The sequence below is a fragment of the Trachemys scripta genome, chromosome 10 (assembly GCF_013100865.1).
Source record: "Trachemys scripta elegans isolate TJP31775 chromosome 10, CAS_Tse_1.0, whole genome shotgun sequence".
Lineage (NCBI taxonomy): Eukaryota > Metazoa > Chordata > Testudines > Emydidae > Trachemys > Trachemys scripta.
Genome location: NC_048307.1, coordinates 31,028,591 through 31,047,650, shown reverse-complemented (window position 1 = coordinate 31,047,650; position 19,060 = coordinate 31,028,591). Strand labels below are relative to the sequence as shown.

General features: G+C 43.2%; 1 protein-coding gene across 5 annotated transcripts in view; it reads left to right on the top strand.

Moving 5' to 3' along the window:
- Window positions 1-19,060, top strand: part of KATNIP (katanin interacting protein) — a 189,030-nt gene that overhangs the window by 88,483 nt on the left and 81,487 nt on the right. For all 5 annotated transcript variants that reach the window (XM_034783910.1, XM_034783906.1, XM_034783907.1 and 2 more), the window contains 3 exons: window positions 5,018-5,230; window positions 7,925-8,065; window positions 13,661-14,543. In XM_034783910.1, the coding sequence (XP_034639801.1) occupies window positions 5,018-5,230; window positions 7,925-8,065; window positions 13,661-14,543 (1,237 nt within the window). The remainder of the gene's footprint in view (window positions 1-5,017; window positions 5,231-7,924; window positions 8,066-13,660; window positions 14,544-19,060) is intronic.

Here is a 19,060-nt window from a genome sequence, read left to right as displayed (position 1 = left end):
CCCCCCCCCCCCCCCCCCCCCCCCTTGACTGCCCCCGGGACCCCTGCCCCAATTCAACCCCCTATTTCTTCCCCGACCACCATCCACACCGCCGCCCCCTGACCACCACCCCGAACTCCCCTGCCCTCTATCCAACCTCCCCTGCTCCCTGCCCCCTTACCGCACTGCCTGGAACACCGGTGGCTGTCGCCACCACGCAGCACAGAGCACCGGGTCAAGCTGGGCTCTGCAGCTGCACTGCCTCAGGAGCTCACAGCCCCGCCACCCAGAGCATTGCGCCGGCAGCGGAGTGAGCGAGCTGAGGCTGCGGAGGAGGGGGGACAGCAGGGGAGGAGCTGGGGGCTAGCCTCCCAGGCCAGGAGCTTGGGGGCCGGGCAGGATGGTCCCTTGACCCAGATGTGGCCCGTGGGCTGTAGTTTGTCCACCCCTGTACTAGAGGTTATCTTGGGATAGTGCTTGGGGTATGCTACAGACCCCAGGAGCAGATTTGGGTCTCGCTAGGGACCTCTTTAACGTTCACCCTTCCCATTGTCTTTGTCTATAAAAACTGATTTGGGCTTGCTTTTTTTTAACCTTGGAGCAAGTTATTACAATGTTATAGAATCTTGTGATTTTACATACAGCACTGATACACACATTTTTACCAGGACAATAACCTTCAGTAGATTATAACATTTCAAATGATACCTAACAAGGAATACTTTATACAAAATTTATCATAGTTTTGTAAAAGTGGTGAACACGATAGTATAGACTGGGGTCGGCAACCTTTCGGCAAGTCTTCATTTATTCACTCTAATTTAAGGTTTCGCGTGCCAGTAATACATTTTAATGTTTTTAGAAGGTCTCTTTCTATACGTCTATAATATATAACTAAACTATTGTTGTATGTAAAGTAAATAAGGTTTTTAAAATGTTTAAGAAGCTTTATTTAAAATTAAATTAAAATGCAGAGCCCCCCAGACCGGTGGCCAGGACCCGGGCAGTGTGAATGCCACTGAAAATCAGCTCGCGTGCCGCCTTTGGTATGCATGCTATAGATTGCCTACCACTGGAATAGACCATCACACCCTAAGGACCAGGGGCTTTCCTCCTCCCTTCTCCTCCAACAGAACTCCCACTCAAACGCCTCTGTTTACAGTTCTGTTTGCTGGCTCCCATGCCTCACCCATCCATAATTCCTCCCTTAGATCTCCAGGACTGGTTCATGGCTCTTGACCTGCAAGAGGCCTATTTCCATTTATCTATTCATCCAGCACAGGAAGTACCTCAGATTCCTTGTAGAAACATCTAATTATCAGTACAGAGTCCTGCCCTTTGGTCTTTCCACAATACTAAGGGTATTCACCAAGTACTTGGCATTCATGGCTTTCACCTAAGGAGACAAGGAAACCAAGTCTACCTATACCTCAGAGACTAGCTGATTCAAGGAGATCATCCAACAGGTGACCAACTCAATCCAAGTAACCTTATAGCTCTTCACCTCACTGGGACTCAAAGCCAACATATAAAACTCCACAGTGATTCCAACTCAAAGCATAGAGTTCAGAGGTGCAGTGTTAGACTCCAGGTCAGTGAGAGCTTACCTTCCATAAGAAGGGTTCCAGATAACAGTAAGCCTCATTAACTACCTTGAAGATCATTCAAAAATATCAGTAAGAGTATGCCTTAGTCTGCTGGGATTCATGGACTCATGCACCTATGTTATGCAGTTTGCAGACTTCACCTATGCTCCATAAAAGGATGGTTGAAATTAGTATCTATCCAGCAGACACCATGTGGACATGCTGGACAAGGTCCCACAAGAAGTCCTCATTAAACTGGTGGACAAAGCCTCTTCACGGGTACAGTGGCGTACCCTTCTCCACACCTCTATCTACAAAGACTTTGGTAACAGTCACCTTTCACTCAGGGACGGGGTGGGGAGCTCCTCTGGATCACCATCAGTCTCAGGGCCTGTGATTCCCTCAGAGTTGTCCCCAGAAATGTGCCTCTTGTACTGCCCAGTATCTGCCTGGACAGTACAAGCTCATAGAAAATCTGTCATTCCATTAATAGAAAATGATATGCACACATCTTGTTATCCCAAATGAAGTTCCCAAACACTTCAATCCAAACACACTGGTTTAGATAAAACAAGTTTATTAACTACAGAAAGGAACATTTTAATTGATTACAAGTAATGAGGCATAAAAGTCAGAATTGGTTACAAAGAAATAAAAGGTAAAACGCAAACTAATACCTAACTGAACAAGCCACGTGAATTCAAAGTGAAAGTCTCCCTCACTACATGTTCTAGCTGTCTTACTGGCTGAATTTTCAGACAGGATCTCCCCCAAGTCAAATCATGCTTCCTTTGTCTTTCAAGTGTTGTCGATGCAGTGAGTACAGATGAATGGACATATGATTTGTGTCCTCTGTTCTCACTTCTTATAGTTATTTTCTTCTTTGAAAATCATCTCCAGCTGACTTTCAGGAGGCAGAAAGACTGTTTGCATAGGAACCTCCAGCTGTTCCATTGGCAAGATGTAGATTTCTTGCTCACACCCGTCTTCCTGTCAAAGAATGGCCGCTTAATCAGGGATTGATTATGTTGACACCTGGTTGAGGTGTTGGCTAGCCTGTCTCTGGGGAACTTGTTTGAAGCTATTTCCCCAGACTTGGAACATGCCTTATACAGTAAAATTGTATAACTTTACATACAGTGCTGTCACACATATTTTACCAGGATGATAATGTTCAGCAACTTATGACTTTTCAAATGATACCTTACAAGGCATACTTTGTACAAAATTTATCATAGTCTTGTAAAAAGGGTGACTATAAGGGTAGGGATCTCACACCATTACATCAGCTTGAAGGGCCGGCAGGGCCGGTGCAAGGAAGTTTCACGCCCTAGGTGAAACTTCCACCTTGCGCCCCCCCCCCCCCCCCTGCCGCACACAGGGCTGCCACGGTCGCTCCCCCCCCCCCCCCCCCCTCCACGCTCCCCGCCCGCGGCAGCTCCCGTGCCCCGGGGAGCCGTGCGGCAGCTCCCCACCCCAGCTTACCTCTGCTCCGCCTCCTCCCCGAGCACACCGCCCCTGCTCTAATTCTCCTCTCCTCTCTTCCCAGGCTTGTGGCGCCAAACAGCAGTGACGGCGTGCTCGGGGAGGGGGGTAGCAGAGGTGAGCTGGGGTGGGGAGCCCTGCGGCAGCTCCTCTCCCCCTCCCCGCCCTGAGGCACCTCCACGGCAGCTCTCCACCCCCCGGGCCCGGGGAGCCGCGCGGCACCTCCCCGCCCCAGCTCACCTCTGCTCCGCCTCCTCCCCGAGCATGCCGCCCCTGCTCTAATTCTCCTCCCAGGCTTGCGGCGCCAAACAGCTGATTGGCGCTGCAAGCCTGGGAGGCGGAAGAAGTGGAACGGCGACCGTGCGCTCAGGGAGGAACACTGTAAAAAAAAATTGAGGGCACTGCTTTTTGGCGCCCCCAAATCTTGGTGCCCTAGGCAACCGCCTAGTTTGGCTTAATGGTAGCACCGGCCCTGAGGGCAGGAGATATTCTGGTCCTCATGGCGGGTCCCCCTTATACAGTATTTCATAAGGACAACAACATCCTCGGGTCTCAACCCAATTCCCTACCCAAAATTGTCTGAGTTCCATGCATACCAATTTATTCATCTCCTAGTTTTCTTTCCCGAGACTTGCTCAACGTTGGGGGAAGCTAAAATTCACAGACTTGATGTAGTACTGACATGACAACAACCACTCAGAAATGTACTGCGGCTCTATGTGGCCTTTGCAGAGATGGTTATAAGTCAAGCAATATCTTCAGAGCTTATCTAAGTGGGTCTCTAACTGTATAAGGAGTTGTATGTTATGTATTCATGTTATGTATTCATAATGTAAGTTATGAATTAGCCAGCTTAGGTCCACCTAACCACATTAGAGCTGCCTGTTTGAAGAATGTCCCTATTTCTGAAATCTGTAGGGCTAGGGCTAGAGCAGTTACATAGAGCTTGGTCCACACATTTACAAAACACTTCTATTTCATGATAGACACTTCCAGATTGGATTCCCATTTTGGTAGAGCTGTCCTACAGCCCTTTTGACTCCTACTGCCCACCTCCAATCAAACAGATAATTGCTTGTTGGTCACCAAGAGTGGAATCTATGTGATCAATCACTTGAAGGAGAAATGGCTACTTACCCTACAGTAACTGTGGTTCTTTGAGATTTGTTGTCCACATGTATTCCACAACCTACCCTTCTACCCTGCTACTGCAAAGTTCTACTCCTGAAGGAACTGTGGGAGGGTTGGGCCTGCTCCACCCCATATGGCTTCAGATGGGTATGTTGGAGGGGTATACGGAAGTAAAGGGTGCAGGCATGGCCCCAATGGATTCTGCTGGCCAAAATAATCGTATCTCACATGCATTGGGCATATTCGCACCAAGAGTAAAATCGATTTGGATAACACATCTCAAAGAACCACAATTACTATAAGGTAAGTAACCATTCTTTTTTATTGTTTTTAACAAAATTAAGAATTATATACCAAAAATACATTAAATGATCATTATGGTTGCAAAGCCACGCACCCAGAAATTAGAAGGTGCCAAAATATTTGTTGTTTGTGCAACTTCAGTTTGACTCCCATAGGCATATGCTGTCAGAGGCAGTTTTTACTTACAGCTCACATACTATTTGTTCTACAGAACATGCCCACCTGACTCACTGTACAGAATGAAGTGAATGAGGCAGAGAGTGGCAAGAAGAGAAAGGAGAGTCTCTTGTGTTTAAATGCTTGGGACTGGACTGGGCACCAGGAGTGCTGAGTTCTAGTCTTTACTGTCCAATAGGCTTCCTGTGTGATGTTGGGCAGGGCTATTATAATGCACATGAGGTCAAAATGAACATTACCTAGACAACCTTAATTCTGACATTTCCTAACTTCCGAGTGCCTGACTTTGCAACCATAACATCCTTTTACTATATTTTGTGTCTATAATGTATGTGTATAAACAATCTCTCTTTTAGGATCAGCTGCAAACAAAGGCAGAAGTACAGGATGCCATTTATGTGACTATGGAAATCCTCTCCAATTGGGGGAATGCAGTCAATGTGGGCCTGACGGAGGTGGAATTCTTTGATTTACATGCTGTCAGGATGTTTGTGTCTCCTCATGATGTGGATATCCGAAATGCGGACTCTCCAGGAGATCTCTCTTGCCTGGTTAATAGAACCCTGAATGTAAGCTCTCCTCATCCCACCTGTACAGGCTCCCTCATTTCAATAGTTTTCTTTATAGTTTATGATCTCTCAGTAAGTTATTTTCTTTCTAAAAAATTTAAACCTGAATTTCACCACTTATTCAGTGATTTTAAATGTATGTAATGTATTGTTTAGGATTTGCAGAATTTTGTGCTCAAAAGTCAGGAGACTGTAATTCTCTCTCCTTGTGCGTTTGCACTGTAATACAGGCTTTAAATACAGGAGCACATTCAATTTATAAAACAATGGACTACAATGTAATGCCTCTATCTGCCAAGATAGAATTTTTCTGGAAAGTCTTGTGACTCTTCTGCATTTCCTTATTTTTCTTCTAGTGATTAACCTAAATAATTGTGTCTTCTGAAAATTTTGCACCTTCACTTCTTTTTCCAGACTCCTAATATATATTAAACACTGATCTTAGGACAGAAGTTTGGGGCACCCCACTGCTAACCTTTTGCCAAGGGCAGTCATTGGATGGAGTAGAAAGACAAGGTGTTCCAGGCATAGGAGTGGCATGAAGATGAGTGAAAGAATTGAACAAAAGGGATGTGCAGCTTGGAAACATTGGATGAAGTTGAGGCAGTGAGAGGTGGGAGAGGAGAAAGGATGCTCTGTGGTACAGCCATTGAACTCGAGTTCTGGGATGAAATCCTGGTCCCATTGAGATTGGTGGCAAAACTACAATTGAGTTCCAATAGGGCTAGGATTTCACCTTGGCCATACACTCACTGTGTGACTTTCAGTAAGTCACTTGAGATAAAATTTTCAGAAGTCTTTAAGTTCTACTGAAAGTCAATTGTACTTCAGGTTCTAAGTGACGTAGGTGCTTTTTGAAAAATTTACCCTTAATCTCTCTGAGCCTCAGTTCCCAGTTTGTAAAATAGGGATAATACTGTACTTCTCTCCTTCACACACTGTCTGAAGATAAATTGATTAGTATATGTGAGCCACTCAGATGTAACAGTGATGTGCGGAATATTATTCTGTCCTATTCTATGCAAGTTCTTATACTGCATGTCTTCCGGAATGGTGCAATGTGACTAACATCTATCACATGTGGTTTCTATCATGGTCTTCCCAGGGGAAAATTATGTGTGCAGTGTAATGTTTTGTTTTGGTGGTATGTGTGTTTTTTTTATAAATTACATGTACTCTGTGTTATGTGTCTATATGGTCAAAGGCAAGTTTTAAGACATACACCTTCCACTGAGAACAAAAGAGGCTGAGGTTTGTGCGGTTCTTGCAAACTATAAGCAAGAGCAGAGCTGCCTGCAGCCTTGAAGGCAAGAATAAAAATTTTAACTTTCTAATGACTTCCACATCAACTTCAGTGGAAGAATTTTAAGGAGGAGAATGAGGTGGTCCAAAGAAAAAGGAGTGCTTTGGAGGAATGGAAAAAGTCAAAGTCAGTCCCCCCCACCACTCTAGTGACTCCCATTCCCCAACTTCCTAAAACCCACTACCACTCTGAAACCCTCCTATATTGAGCTGGTCAGAAATAGAGGGAAAAGGGAATATGAGACAAGTGAACTCTCTTGTGGGACTGCATCAGCATTTCTAAATTGAAATATTTTGGGGTTTGTCTGAAATATTTTGGGGGTTGGTCATTCAATTTTGAACAAAAATAAAAAAATGTCCACAGAAAGCACACTTTTCACAATAAATTCTTGTCAAAAACTCAGTTTTCTGTTGAAAAAACTGTTCAACAGAAAATTTTCAAGAAGTTCTCATACTGTGCACCCTCACCTGACTTTACCTATAGCTGCCAAAATACACCATCCTTTCTGGTTGCCAGAACATGTCCCACCCTTTTCCTCTTGGCTTTTGAAACCCCTTGCTTCTTACTCTTTTCCCTGCTGTTGGCAGTGTAAGAGCACAGGAGGGTCTCAGTAACTGGGGTGGGGATTATGGGTTTTGCTCTCTGACCCCGTGATATAAACTCAGTAGCTGCACATGCAGCGGTAGATCATTGCAGGCTACAGAGGTTGCTACATTCTTGTGTTTTTTAATCCCCTTTGTCCATTCGCAGATGTCTACTCAAATCCATAATGTGGTTCTCTGTGAGGCTTCAAAAACATCAAGCACAGACCTCTGTAGATCTGTAAGCTCTAGGTCTAAAATTGTCTGCAAAGGAGTCTGTTAAAGCATGAGCAGTACAGAAAATAACGTAGAGTCCCTTATTCCCAAGAGTTAAACCAGAAATGTACCTTCAGAAATTGTATTAATCTTTTTATCTCAGTGTCCGGTGGGCACAAATCATATTCCCTTCCCCCCCTTCCCCCTGCCCTCCTCAACTTGCAAAGCTGATTAATTTGATTAAAATAAACTGTGGACTGGTTTTGACCCTGCATGTACGAAGCATTGCAGACAGTCTGAGCACTGGTGAGCATGCAAACTTCTCACAAGCACAGCAGGTAGCAGACCTACATTTAACAGCCCATCTGCTCTGTGCTTTTCTGCAGGCAGGAGAGTAGAATGTACACTTTGGAGCCTGGGGTTAAAGGTTTTTTCCTTTTGCTTTCTCTATAGCAGTCTTGTCTGTCAATTTGTTGTTCCTGTGAGTTGGGCTCTCTGCTCCCTTTTTCTGGTGAGCTGTGAGTTAATCACAACTACTTTGCTTCAGGAGAAGAAAAGCCTATTACTAACAATCTCTGCTTGTCCGTGTTTTAGAGCACCAAGGAGCGTTTCCTGTGGACGTGCCCTTTTCATGCACCAGTTCAGCTTTACTTTGTTATCCGCAATCCCAGCCGGTCACGTGACTTTGGTATATCTAAGATCAAGATTTGGAATTACAACACGACGACTCTTAGTGTAAGCAGTTTCTTTTCAACTCCTTGCTGTGTATACTCACCTTAGACCTAGATAGACTCAGTTTGACCTTCCTTCCAAAAGTCTGAAATAAATATAGGTATTGTCTTCTCTAATAGGAAGGGGGATCTGGAGGGATGTCTCATCTACTGTGGGGTTTTGTTGTTGTCTTAATTCTAAGTGGTAGAAATGCAACTCATAGTGTTTTCACCAACAAAGTCAGTATTCTCTTTCAGATCCTTGCTAGTATTTCAGAAGGGGTAACAAAATCCTTGCATAGAGTGTTTGTTGTGGCTTTACTGGTAATCAGAAATTGAGACGCTGGAAGGTAAGTGCATCTCAATGTGCAGGTCTCTGTTTGGGTTATATTATCAGAATAGAGAAGACTATTTGTCTGATCACATGATTATTTTGTAGATGATTTACGAGAGAGAGATTGACTGACTCTCCAACTCAGGGTCCTGTAGTTTTTGTCACTTGAAATTTGGCATGTACGATCTGTGTATGTATGTTAAAACTTTAAAATATTCTAGCATTGCAAGAGACATTACATGGCAGATGGTTACTGATTCATATGTCTGAAATTCACTGTGAAATTATTCTAGTTAGTACACTATGATGTTCAGTTCAGAAAATTCCCAGGTACTGAGTCAAAGAGGATTTTCTGTTCTGGATTATAAATGAGATAAGCTTTATCCTTTCTGACTTGCTCTCATCTGTGTTCTTATATAAGCATATGGCAATACAAATGTATAGAAACTGCCACAGAGGAAACAGTCTTAACAAACACAATATAACACCAGCTTAAACTATTTTTTGGAATCCTTGTTGCTGTGTGTATTAAATGTGGGTTACAGGATGTTATACTGTAAACAGGGGGGATACAATGGACCTTTCTGAACCCTTTGAAAAGGAATTCTATTTGTGGAGTAAATAATACTGGTCTGTTGTCACCATGTGTTGAATATGTCGCAAATGTAACTGTATATTGATTTGATTAGATACATGAAATAGTTGGAAAAACCCCACTATGGCCAGGTTCTCAGCTAGTACAAACTAGTGTAGTCCAATTGACTCCTGTGCAGCAGTGCTGACTTATGCCAGCTGAGGATCTAGCCCACTATTTTTCATGTGGGGAAATAATAGAAAACAATTCTGCATGGTCCGCTATCATCTGTGATATAGAAAAGTTAGCATAATTTCTGCTGTATTCATTTCTATTCAAGTATTTTTAAAGAAATAAATAATAAAGAGCTTTACAATTTAAGTTATAACAGCCCTCTGATCACTCCCTTCCCTGCTAAAATAAATCCTGACCAAAACTACTATTTTTTTAAGATCCTGAGTATCACCGCCTGCTTCCCGTTCTTTCTACCCCTCAAAAAAGCCGTGAGTGGGGAGAAGTGTCTAAATGCATCCCAAGTGAATCCCAAATATTTGTGCAATACTATGCAAAGCTCAACTCAGTTTGAACAAGTACTTAAACAGAAAGTGGAATTGTTGAGATTGTTTAGGGATCTAGGATTTTAAAACAGGAGACTGAAGGTCAAAGGAAGTGGTGGAAAGAAAACTATTAGAACCTGCCACACAATTACTACAGAAAATTTAACTGATTTAAGTGAAAATTAAGTGTATTAATTTAAGGGACATCTCAAATAAAAAGTACTGTCTCACTATCATTATTGATTAAAATTTAAGGGCACTTCCGAAGACGACTGCTGCATGTATTGATTTTAACGCAAACGTGATCAAGGTGATATCTTAGATAATCATCAATATAGGCAAGTTTACTAATTTAAGAGCAGTCACACACCAAATCACACAACTAGCTGATTAAGGGCCTGGTCTAAAGCCTATTAAGTGAATAGTAGTCTATCCATTGATTTCACTGGGTTTTGGATCTAGACCTACATTTACTGGATTAATTATAAAGGCAGGTATAATAATGACTAAAACTATAAACTTTAAGGAAATTGCCTTTATTACTATTGCCTTTATTTACTTTAGGGATACATAGAATTAACGGGCTTGCTAAATTTAGTGGTTTAAAGTGTTAATTCATGTAAGAAATGTGTTAATCTGTGAGTTTCGCTGTTCATAAAAAGACTCGCAATGAAATTCACTTCCTCTTTTTGAGAATTATCTCGGTAGATCCACACTTTTTAGAGCATGTGTCTTGGAATCAGACCTCCTGGTACCTGTGGAAAAACAATAGCCATTAGGGTTGTGTGCGTATCTTACTCAAGGAATTAACACTCTGGGGGTGGTTATAGGCACCAAAAAAGATTAAGGTCATCAAAAAATATTGATTTGTCGAAACAACCTCTGTGAAACAGGGTCACTTCTGATGAATCTCCCAACTCAAAAAATGTTGAAGAAAATGTCTTGAAATTGTCAAAACATTTTTGAATGAAAAATTCCATTTTCTGGTTCTAAGATTCATAGATTATAGAAACCATTGTGATAATCTAGTCTGACCTCCTGTATAAGAGGACATAGGATTTACCTGAGTTAATTCTTTTTTGATGAAGTTAAGGTTAACAATATATATCAGTATATAGGGTAAAATATATTAGAGATGTCACAATTATCTCCAAACCAAATATAATAAATCCAGGAAATTCAGAGCTAAAATTAAACTTCAGTAAATCCAAGCATGTTAATGTATGGAAAAATGCTGCCAGGGCACCCAAATCACCTTACTGTGTCCTATAGGGATACCATGCAATAACTGTACAGGTATGGTGAGTGTTTTGGTCTAAGATAAAATTAATCTGGGAATTTCCTTGTTTTTTTAATTAAAAATTCCATAAATTAACAAAAAACCCAAGTAGAATGTTACCATGTGATATTTCTAGTGATTTGAAGTAGCAACCATATATCATTTTTTAAAAATGTTGTCTTTGATGATCAGTTGCACCAATGTGCGCTGGCTGCTTCCTGCCACTCTGAAGCAGCACAAGAAGCCAGAACATATTGGCCAGTTAAATTGGGTTTACAACTGCTTTGTTTTGCTAGAGCAGCTTAAAACAGCCAGAGTGTACACCCCAGTTTTTTCCATCCTCCACCCCGTCCTTCAAATGCCACCTGCTTCTTGCACCTCTCTGTATTCCCTCATGCATCCCACCAAGTTTCCCCCACTTGCATTCTCTACATTCCCCTGTGTACACAGACCTGTTTTCCCTCTCTCCTGCACACCACTGCATGTGTGTACACGTAATTTCCCCACCCCATCCTCCTGCACTGCCTACACACACACACACACACACACACCTCCTGTGAAGTGGGTGGACCCCTGCAGGGTCCTAGAGCCTGGGCTCAAGCCCTAGTCCGGTAGTCTACACAGCAATGAAATAGCCCCTGCAGCCCAAGCCCCGTGAGCATAGGCTAGCTGCAGGTTTTTCTTTGCTGTGGGCAGCACATTCTTAGGAGTGAAGTTAGGCCATGATCTGGAACAGCACTTAAATATGCCCTGGCTCTGGGCGCACTGAGATAGCAAGTGTGAGGGACAGAGTCTTGCACGCACCGCCCAGCCCCACACCCCGAGGCGGTGATTTACTTCTCCTTTGGCTGCTCTCGATGCCTAAACCAAATGTGCCCACTTGGGAACACTACCCAGAAGGGGCGCATGAATCAATTATTCTGCAGGGAAAGAGTAAAATCTGCAGGGGACATTAATTCTGTGCTTGTGCAGTGGCACAGAATTCCCCTAGGAGTAAATTTCATCTGTATAAAGTCTGCCATCCATCAGATGGATCAGATCAGCCTCCCTAAATGGTGTAGGCCCAGGTCACCATAAAGGATGCCTCAGTGTCTCAACCTACTGTGTAGTTTATGTCACAAGCGAATGGTGAAGGTTGGAGATGCTGGTGGTAGTTTTCTTGGTAGCAGACAATGCCTCTGGAACTCACTTCCAGCAGAAGTACAATTAAAATCAAACTTGCCGTCTTTGCTGAGGCTTTTCCAAGTAACTAAATTTTGGTTTCCTAGCTGACTGGTAAAGCTGCAGGCAAGAGGGAAAACAGCAGGACTTTTGGATTCTCTTACTGAAATCCTGAATGCCTCAACTTAAACCTTAAAAGGTATTCAGATACCATGAAGGTGCATGCCATGCTTACAATAATAAAAGTAGTCTTGTTCAGTAAACTTGTTCCATTTTCTAACTCTTATTCTGGATCCCTGCACAACTGCCAGACACCTTTCTGGGGTACCAGTTGTAGTAGGAAGAGGTCCTGAAACATAAGCCCTTGTATCAGAGGCCTAGTATGAGGCCTGAGGCCTGGACTAAAGAAGTGGTCAAAGCTTTGCTAATATAAAGCAAAGTCAGGCTATGAACTAGAGGCAGACCCCGCTCAAGGAATCTGGCAATAACAGGGCTGATATTGCAGAAACACACATTCCTAAGTAGTGTTAGGTACAAGAATAGACATGCGAACACATTCCAGAAGCATGGTACCAGAACACCCCAATACCAGCACGTTCCCCAAAGATAACAGGAACACACTGACTCATCCTAAAGATTAGGTCAGGATGACAGCATGAGGGATAGAGATGTTTTGATTGAACCAACAGGTACAAGGCAATGGGTGGCGCCCAGATAAGTCAGGGGCAATACGTAACTTGTTTGTATTGGTGTATAAAGAGGTATCTCAGAGGGAGTGTCTTTGGCCAGCCTAGGGGGGCAGTGGAAAATCCCACCACTGACTGAGCTGTGTCCATTGTCATGGGCATATATGTGCTAGTGTAATTGTAGACATTGATCTGGGGAGGTAGGACCATGCTTTGTCAGCAATAAACCTGGCTGGGTGCCTTCGTACCTTAATCGATCTTGTGGTCATTGGATGTTTCGCTCAAGGTCTGCTGTGCCAGCTGTCTGTGCCGAGCTGGGACAGCACACAGGGAGAACACACACACGCATCCAAACATCTAACCACACCAGTGATAAAAGAGAAAATTTAACTTCTGACTATATTTGAAACAATAGCAACAGCTATTTTGGAACTTTAGTTTACTGGCTTCTTCTTACAGGGAATTTAGGACAGTTATATTTTTTCCCCAGAATCTTTATCTTACACAATAATATAATAAAACAACCCTGTAATCTCTAAAGCCAAGACTTCTCTCTCCCCTTCTCAGAGGCTTGGAAGATGCTGACTTTAGTGGAAGTGTTGTGGTTTCACTTAAACATGACAGAGAACCACTCTGTGGTAGTTCTGCCTACAACGATGCAGAGGGGGTTGGGGTGATAGCTGGACTAGTGCGTCTACCACTACACATATCTACTAGCCAAAACTTCCCATTTATAGGTTTACTGGACAGCAGCTCATGGGTTATTTTAGCATCTGTGGAGTTGCTATACTGGTGATCCATAATCTGCAGGGGGAAATTCTGTTCCCCTGGACCTCCACAATGATCCCCATGAAAATCTGATTGCTTGGAACCTACATATAAAAAATATTTTGTATCTTTATATGGATTAATATCATATTATATTAATATGTTCCTTATTCACTCTGGAGTCAGTATATCAATTCTGTTATATCTGGTACTTGCGGCAGTGCAATACAAATCATCATGCTTCTATTTCATTTCCTTTAGGACCTTGACGTATGTGCAAAGAATGTGAAACTATATATTGATGAGAACCTTGTATTCGATGGTCAGTTAGAAAAAGGCTGTGGAGATCTAACCACTGATTTCAGCACTACAATTGACCTTAAAGACAATAGACAAGAGATTGCTGCACATTCTACACAAGGAAATAAAAAATCAAATGGAGCTAATAGCACAGGCAATAAGGAGGACCTGTTTTTAAAATACCCACAGCCAGACAGGGTTTCGTTACACTGGAAATCTTCCTTAGAAGAAAATCTCTCTGAGGAAATGATGAATTCCATCAACTTTAGGAAAGAGAAATCAACTACATTAGAAGAAGATCTGAAGGTGTTATCAGCTCCTGTGTCTGCGAAGACTCTCAAGAATGATGTGTCAGAATCAGCAGTTATGGAGTACGTTCAGTCTGATGATGAGCTTACTATGAGTGAGCAAATGGAAAAACTAACCGGAATAAAATTATCTGAATCTTCAGGCGTAACTCCATCTTGGTTACAGTCCTCTTCCCGAGTGACAGAGAAGTGCCATAAACAGAAACCCTCCTGGCTGGATAAAGAGCACTCTTTAGATTTGAGAGTTCAAGAGCAGTCTGATGGCACCATGAGGGGCTGTCCAGGACTAATTGATGAGACTATCAAATGTCACGGAAGTGAACTGGGGAGATCCAACAGTAGGAATGCAAATGGAGATGAGAAGACACAAATGGTAACCAGTAAAGCCTGTACTATTGACTTGGACATTTTAGACCAGCTTCCGAACAAATATTGCTGCACCCCTGAGTGTCCTGCTAGTGGGAGGAGAAGCGGCAGAAGTGTAAGAAAGAAGGGTTTATGTACAAGTCATGGAGATGAAGGTCTGACACACACAGGTAAGAGCTGAAGACAGCATCCTTAACTCGAGCATTGCTTACATATTCTCCATTATCAGGATTATATGAGACAGGTTTTAGTTACACTAATGCAGTATTTAGTTTTTGTTGTCCTCGAGCAATACAGAGACACCACTGTATTGAGCATAGTGCAAACATATAATGCTAGAGAGTCCCTGTCCTGAACAGCTAGCATTCTAAGGGCAGGTCTTCACTACGGGGGGGGGGGGGGCGATTTAAGATACGCAAATTCAGCTACGCAAATAGCGTAGCTGAATTCGACCTATCGGAGCCGACTTACCCCTCTGTGAGGACGGCGGCAAAATCGACCTCCGCGGCTTCCCTTCGACAGCGCTTACTCCCACCTCCGCTGGTGGAGTAAGAGCGTCGATTCGGGGATCGATTGTCGCATCCCGACGAGACACGATAATTCAGTCCCCAAGAGATCGATTTCTACCCGCCGATTCAGGCGGGTAGTGTAGACGTAGCCTAAGTTTGGGTGTCAGTCATGTTCAGAGGAGGAATGGATTCCGTGGTTAATTATGTTGGAAGGTTATCTTTGCAATAGGGCTAGTTGGAAGTTCCGATGAAACAGTTTAATCAGATACTGTGTATTTATTAAACCTGAAAAGTTTTGTAAAAATGGTTTAGATTTGATTAATTTTCATTGATTCTCAGGCAGGATTCTGTTAGAAACATGACTGGTTTCCTGGTTCACCTGGTGGGGGTGCTGGGGAGCCTGTGTTTCCATGGTATGTGGCTCCAGATCAGCCCCATCATGTGAGGGCTTCCAGATTCCCTTTCATGGAGCCTGGGAGCCCTGGCTCTAGCCAAGACTCAGCTTCTAGTTCTCGAGCAGGAAGCCTTTAATCCCTCAGAGCTCCAGCCTGAGCCAGGGCTGTCAGGGTTTCCAGGCTCCAGGACACATAGGCAGAAGCCTGGAAGTTCTGGGATGGGCTCCCAGGATTTGTGGCTTCAGGGTCGCCCTGCTATACAGATGCCCTAGCCATGGACTCTGGGCCTTCCAGACTCCCAAGCCAGCTTACCAACCTATTTCCAAGAAAGTGGACAAGCTGTACCAAATCCTCTATGAGGGCTTTTCATGCTTTCATATGCATCTTCCTCCTAACTCCCTAGGACTGGCAGCAACAGTATAGAGATCAAGATCTGGGTATTTACACTAAGCCCCTAATGACAGAGAGGGGAAAAGATTAGATTCTTTGGGAAGGAAGCTGTTTTCTTCATCTTCCTTAAATATGAGAATTGCAAATGATCAGGCAATGATGGCCACATACACATTTCATATCTGCGACAAAATTTCACTTTTTACAAATAATCTCCCAGAAGAGCATAGTAAATTAGCCAATGCCCTCATCAAGGAGAGTCAAAATGTGGACAGGTTTCAGAGTAGCAGCCGTGTTAGTCTGTATCCGCAAAAAGAAGAACAGGAGTACTTGTGGCACCTTAGAGACTAACAAATTTATTAGAGCATAAGCTTTCGTGGACTACAGCCCACTTCTTCGGATGCATATAGAATGGAACATATATTGAGGAGATATATATACACACATACAGAGAGCATAAACAGGTGGGAGTTGTCTTACCAACTCTGAGAGGCCAATTAATTAAGAGAAAAAAAACTTCTGAAGTGATAATCAAGCTAGCCCAGTACAGACAGTTTGATAAGAAGTGTGAGAATACTTACAAGGGGAGATAGATTCAATGTTTGTAATGGCTCAGCCATTCCCAGTCCTTATTCAAACCGGAGTTGATTGCGTCTAGTTTGCATATCAATTCTAGCTCAGCAGTCTCTCGTTGGAGTCTGTTTTTGAAGTTTTTCTGTTGTAATATAGCCACCCGCAGGTCTGTCACTGAATGACCAGACAGGTTAAAGTGTTCTCCCACTGGTTTTTGAGTATTTTGATTCCTGATGTCAGATTTGTGTCCATTAATTCTTTTGCGTAGAGACTGTCCGGTTTGGCCAATGTACATGGCAGAGGGGCATTGCTGGCACATGATGGCATATATCACATTGGTAGATGTGCAGGTGAACGAGCCCCTGATGGTATGGCTGATGTGATTAGGTCCTATGATGATGTCACTTGAATAGATATGTGGACAGAGTTGGCATCGGGGTTTGTTACAAGGATAGGTTCCTGGGTTAGTGGTTTTGTTCAGTGATGTGTGGTTGCTGGTGAGTATTTGCTTTAGGTTGGGGGGTTGTCTGTAAGCGAGGACAGGTTTGTCTCCCAAGACACCTGCACATCTATACTCAAATACCAGTGGGAGAACACTTTAACCTGTCTGGTCATTCAGTGACAGACCTGCGGGTGGCTATATTACAACAGAAAAACTTCAAAAACAGACTCCAACGAGAGACTGCTGAGCTAGAATTGATATGCAAACTAGACACAATCAACTCCGGTTTGAATAAGGACTGGGAATGGCTGAGCCATTACAAACATTGAATCTATCTCCCCTTGTAAGTATTCTCACACTTCTTATCAAACTGTCTGTACTGGGCTAGCTTGATTATCACTTCAAAAGTTTTTTTTTCTCTTAATTAATTGGCCTCTCAGAGTTGGTAAGACAACTCCCACCTGTTTATGCTCTCTGTATGTGTGTATATATATCTCCTCAATATATGTTCCATTCTATATGCATCCGAAGAAGTGGGCTGTAGTCCACGAAAGCTTATGCTCTAATAAATTTGTTAGTCTCTAAGGTGCCACAAGTACTCCTGTTCTTCAAAATGTGGACAGACACCCTTAGAGCTTCATTTGACATTTTGGATGCTGCTCCTAGATTGGTCGCCTTCTCTGTAACTCATCGCAGACATGCTTCGTTCTTCTTCAAGATGTGTCCCTATGGGTGCTCCATTGTAGGTGTGTCTGTGTCCCTGCACGTCTGATCAGAGATCTTTGGTAGCCGTCTCTGTTTGGCCCGTGCATGCTCTTTCCCTTCCTTGTGTTATCTGTGCCTCAAGGCTAATTAGTGTTGTGCAGGTGAACCACCCTCAGTTCCTTCTCAACCGCCAATTAGCAATCCATTCACAGATACTTTAGGTCTTTAGAAATGTTCCCTTAGTGTTTTCATTCACTCTTTTCTTCTTAGTGTTATGGGGTTTCTGTTAGTTTTTTCTTCCCTGTTTAAAAATTAATAAATAACCCCCCCTAGTTTTTATTTTATCCCCTTCTCTTCCCCCCACCTCCCACCCCCAAGGGATTGCCCCCAGTAAGGGGCATGCCTGGTTCCCTTGGGTTTAAGAGGCACCTCTCTGACAGGGAAGCCATAGTGGTTACAGATGAACATTCCCTCTGTGTGCGATGCCTTAGAGAGGCCCACATTCCACAAAAGTGTACTTTTTGCTAGCAGCTAAAAGCCAGATCCCCAAAAAGCCAGGAACTAAAGTTGAAACTACATCTGGTGGAGGGATGCAATGAACTCCCGTGGCTGCCAACATCACACAAAATCTACCTCTTATGATAGGGACTGGAAAAAGTTTGACTTGTTTGGAAGGAAGACCTACTCTTCATTGATCTTGCAGTTCAGAATTGCAAATTACCAGGCTTAACGGAGAAATGCAACCAAAAGAACTACGCCAAACTTAATGCTTTTATTGACCACCTGCCAGAATCACAATGAGAACAGTTTCAGGCCATTGTATATGAGGGGCAGTTAGTGTCGAGAACAGCACTCCAGACTGCACTAGGTGCTGTGGATACAATGGCCCGCTCGGTATCAACAGTTGTCATGATGTGATGGACACATCATGGTTATACCTTTTGGGGCTCCCAAAGAAGGTTTAGATGATGGTAGAGAATCTCCCTTTTGAAGGCACAAAATTGTTTGCAGTTAAGACTGATGCATCGCTCCACATTCTCAAAGTTGTAGAGACACACTATGGTCATTGGGGATCTACACACCGGGTCAGAAAAGGAAATTTAGTCCTCAGTGTTCCCACAAATGATATCCGCCCCAGTCCCCTCCACAGCGCTATTATGAACCACAGCAAAAGAAGTCTACATTTCAAAGGTGTAAACCCTCAGCCCCTCAATCTTCAACATCAAAACCTTCCACCTCGAAACACCAGTTTAGATGTCTTGGTCAAGGCTCTGAGAGACCACTCCCTACAGCATTAGCTGCAAATTTCAGACCTTCCACATCCCTTTGGATGCTGTCTTGCTCTGTTTCTTCAAAATTGGGAATACATATCTACCGACAAATGTGTTTTGGATATTGTGTCAAGGCTGTATCCCCACTTTGAACTTTAGGGTACAAATGTGGGGGCCTGCATGAAAACTTCTAAGCTTAACTACCAGCTTAGCTCTGGTCTGCTGCCACCATTCTCAAAAGCTAATTCCCTTCCCTGGGTAGCCTTGAGAAACCTTTCACCAATTCCCTGGTGACTACAGATCCAACCCCCTTGGATCTAAAACAAGGAAAAATCAATCAGGTTCTTAAAAAGAAGGTTTTTAATTAAAGAAAAAGGTAAAAATCATCTCTGTAAAATCAGT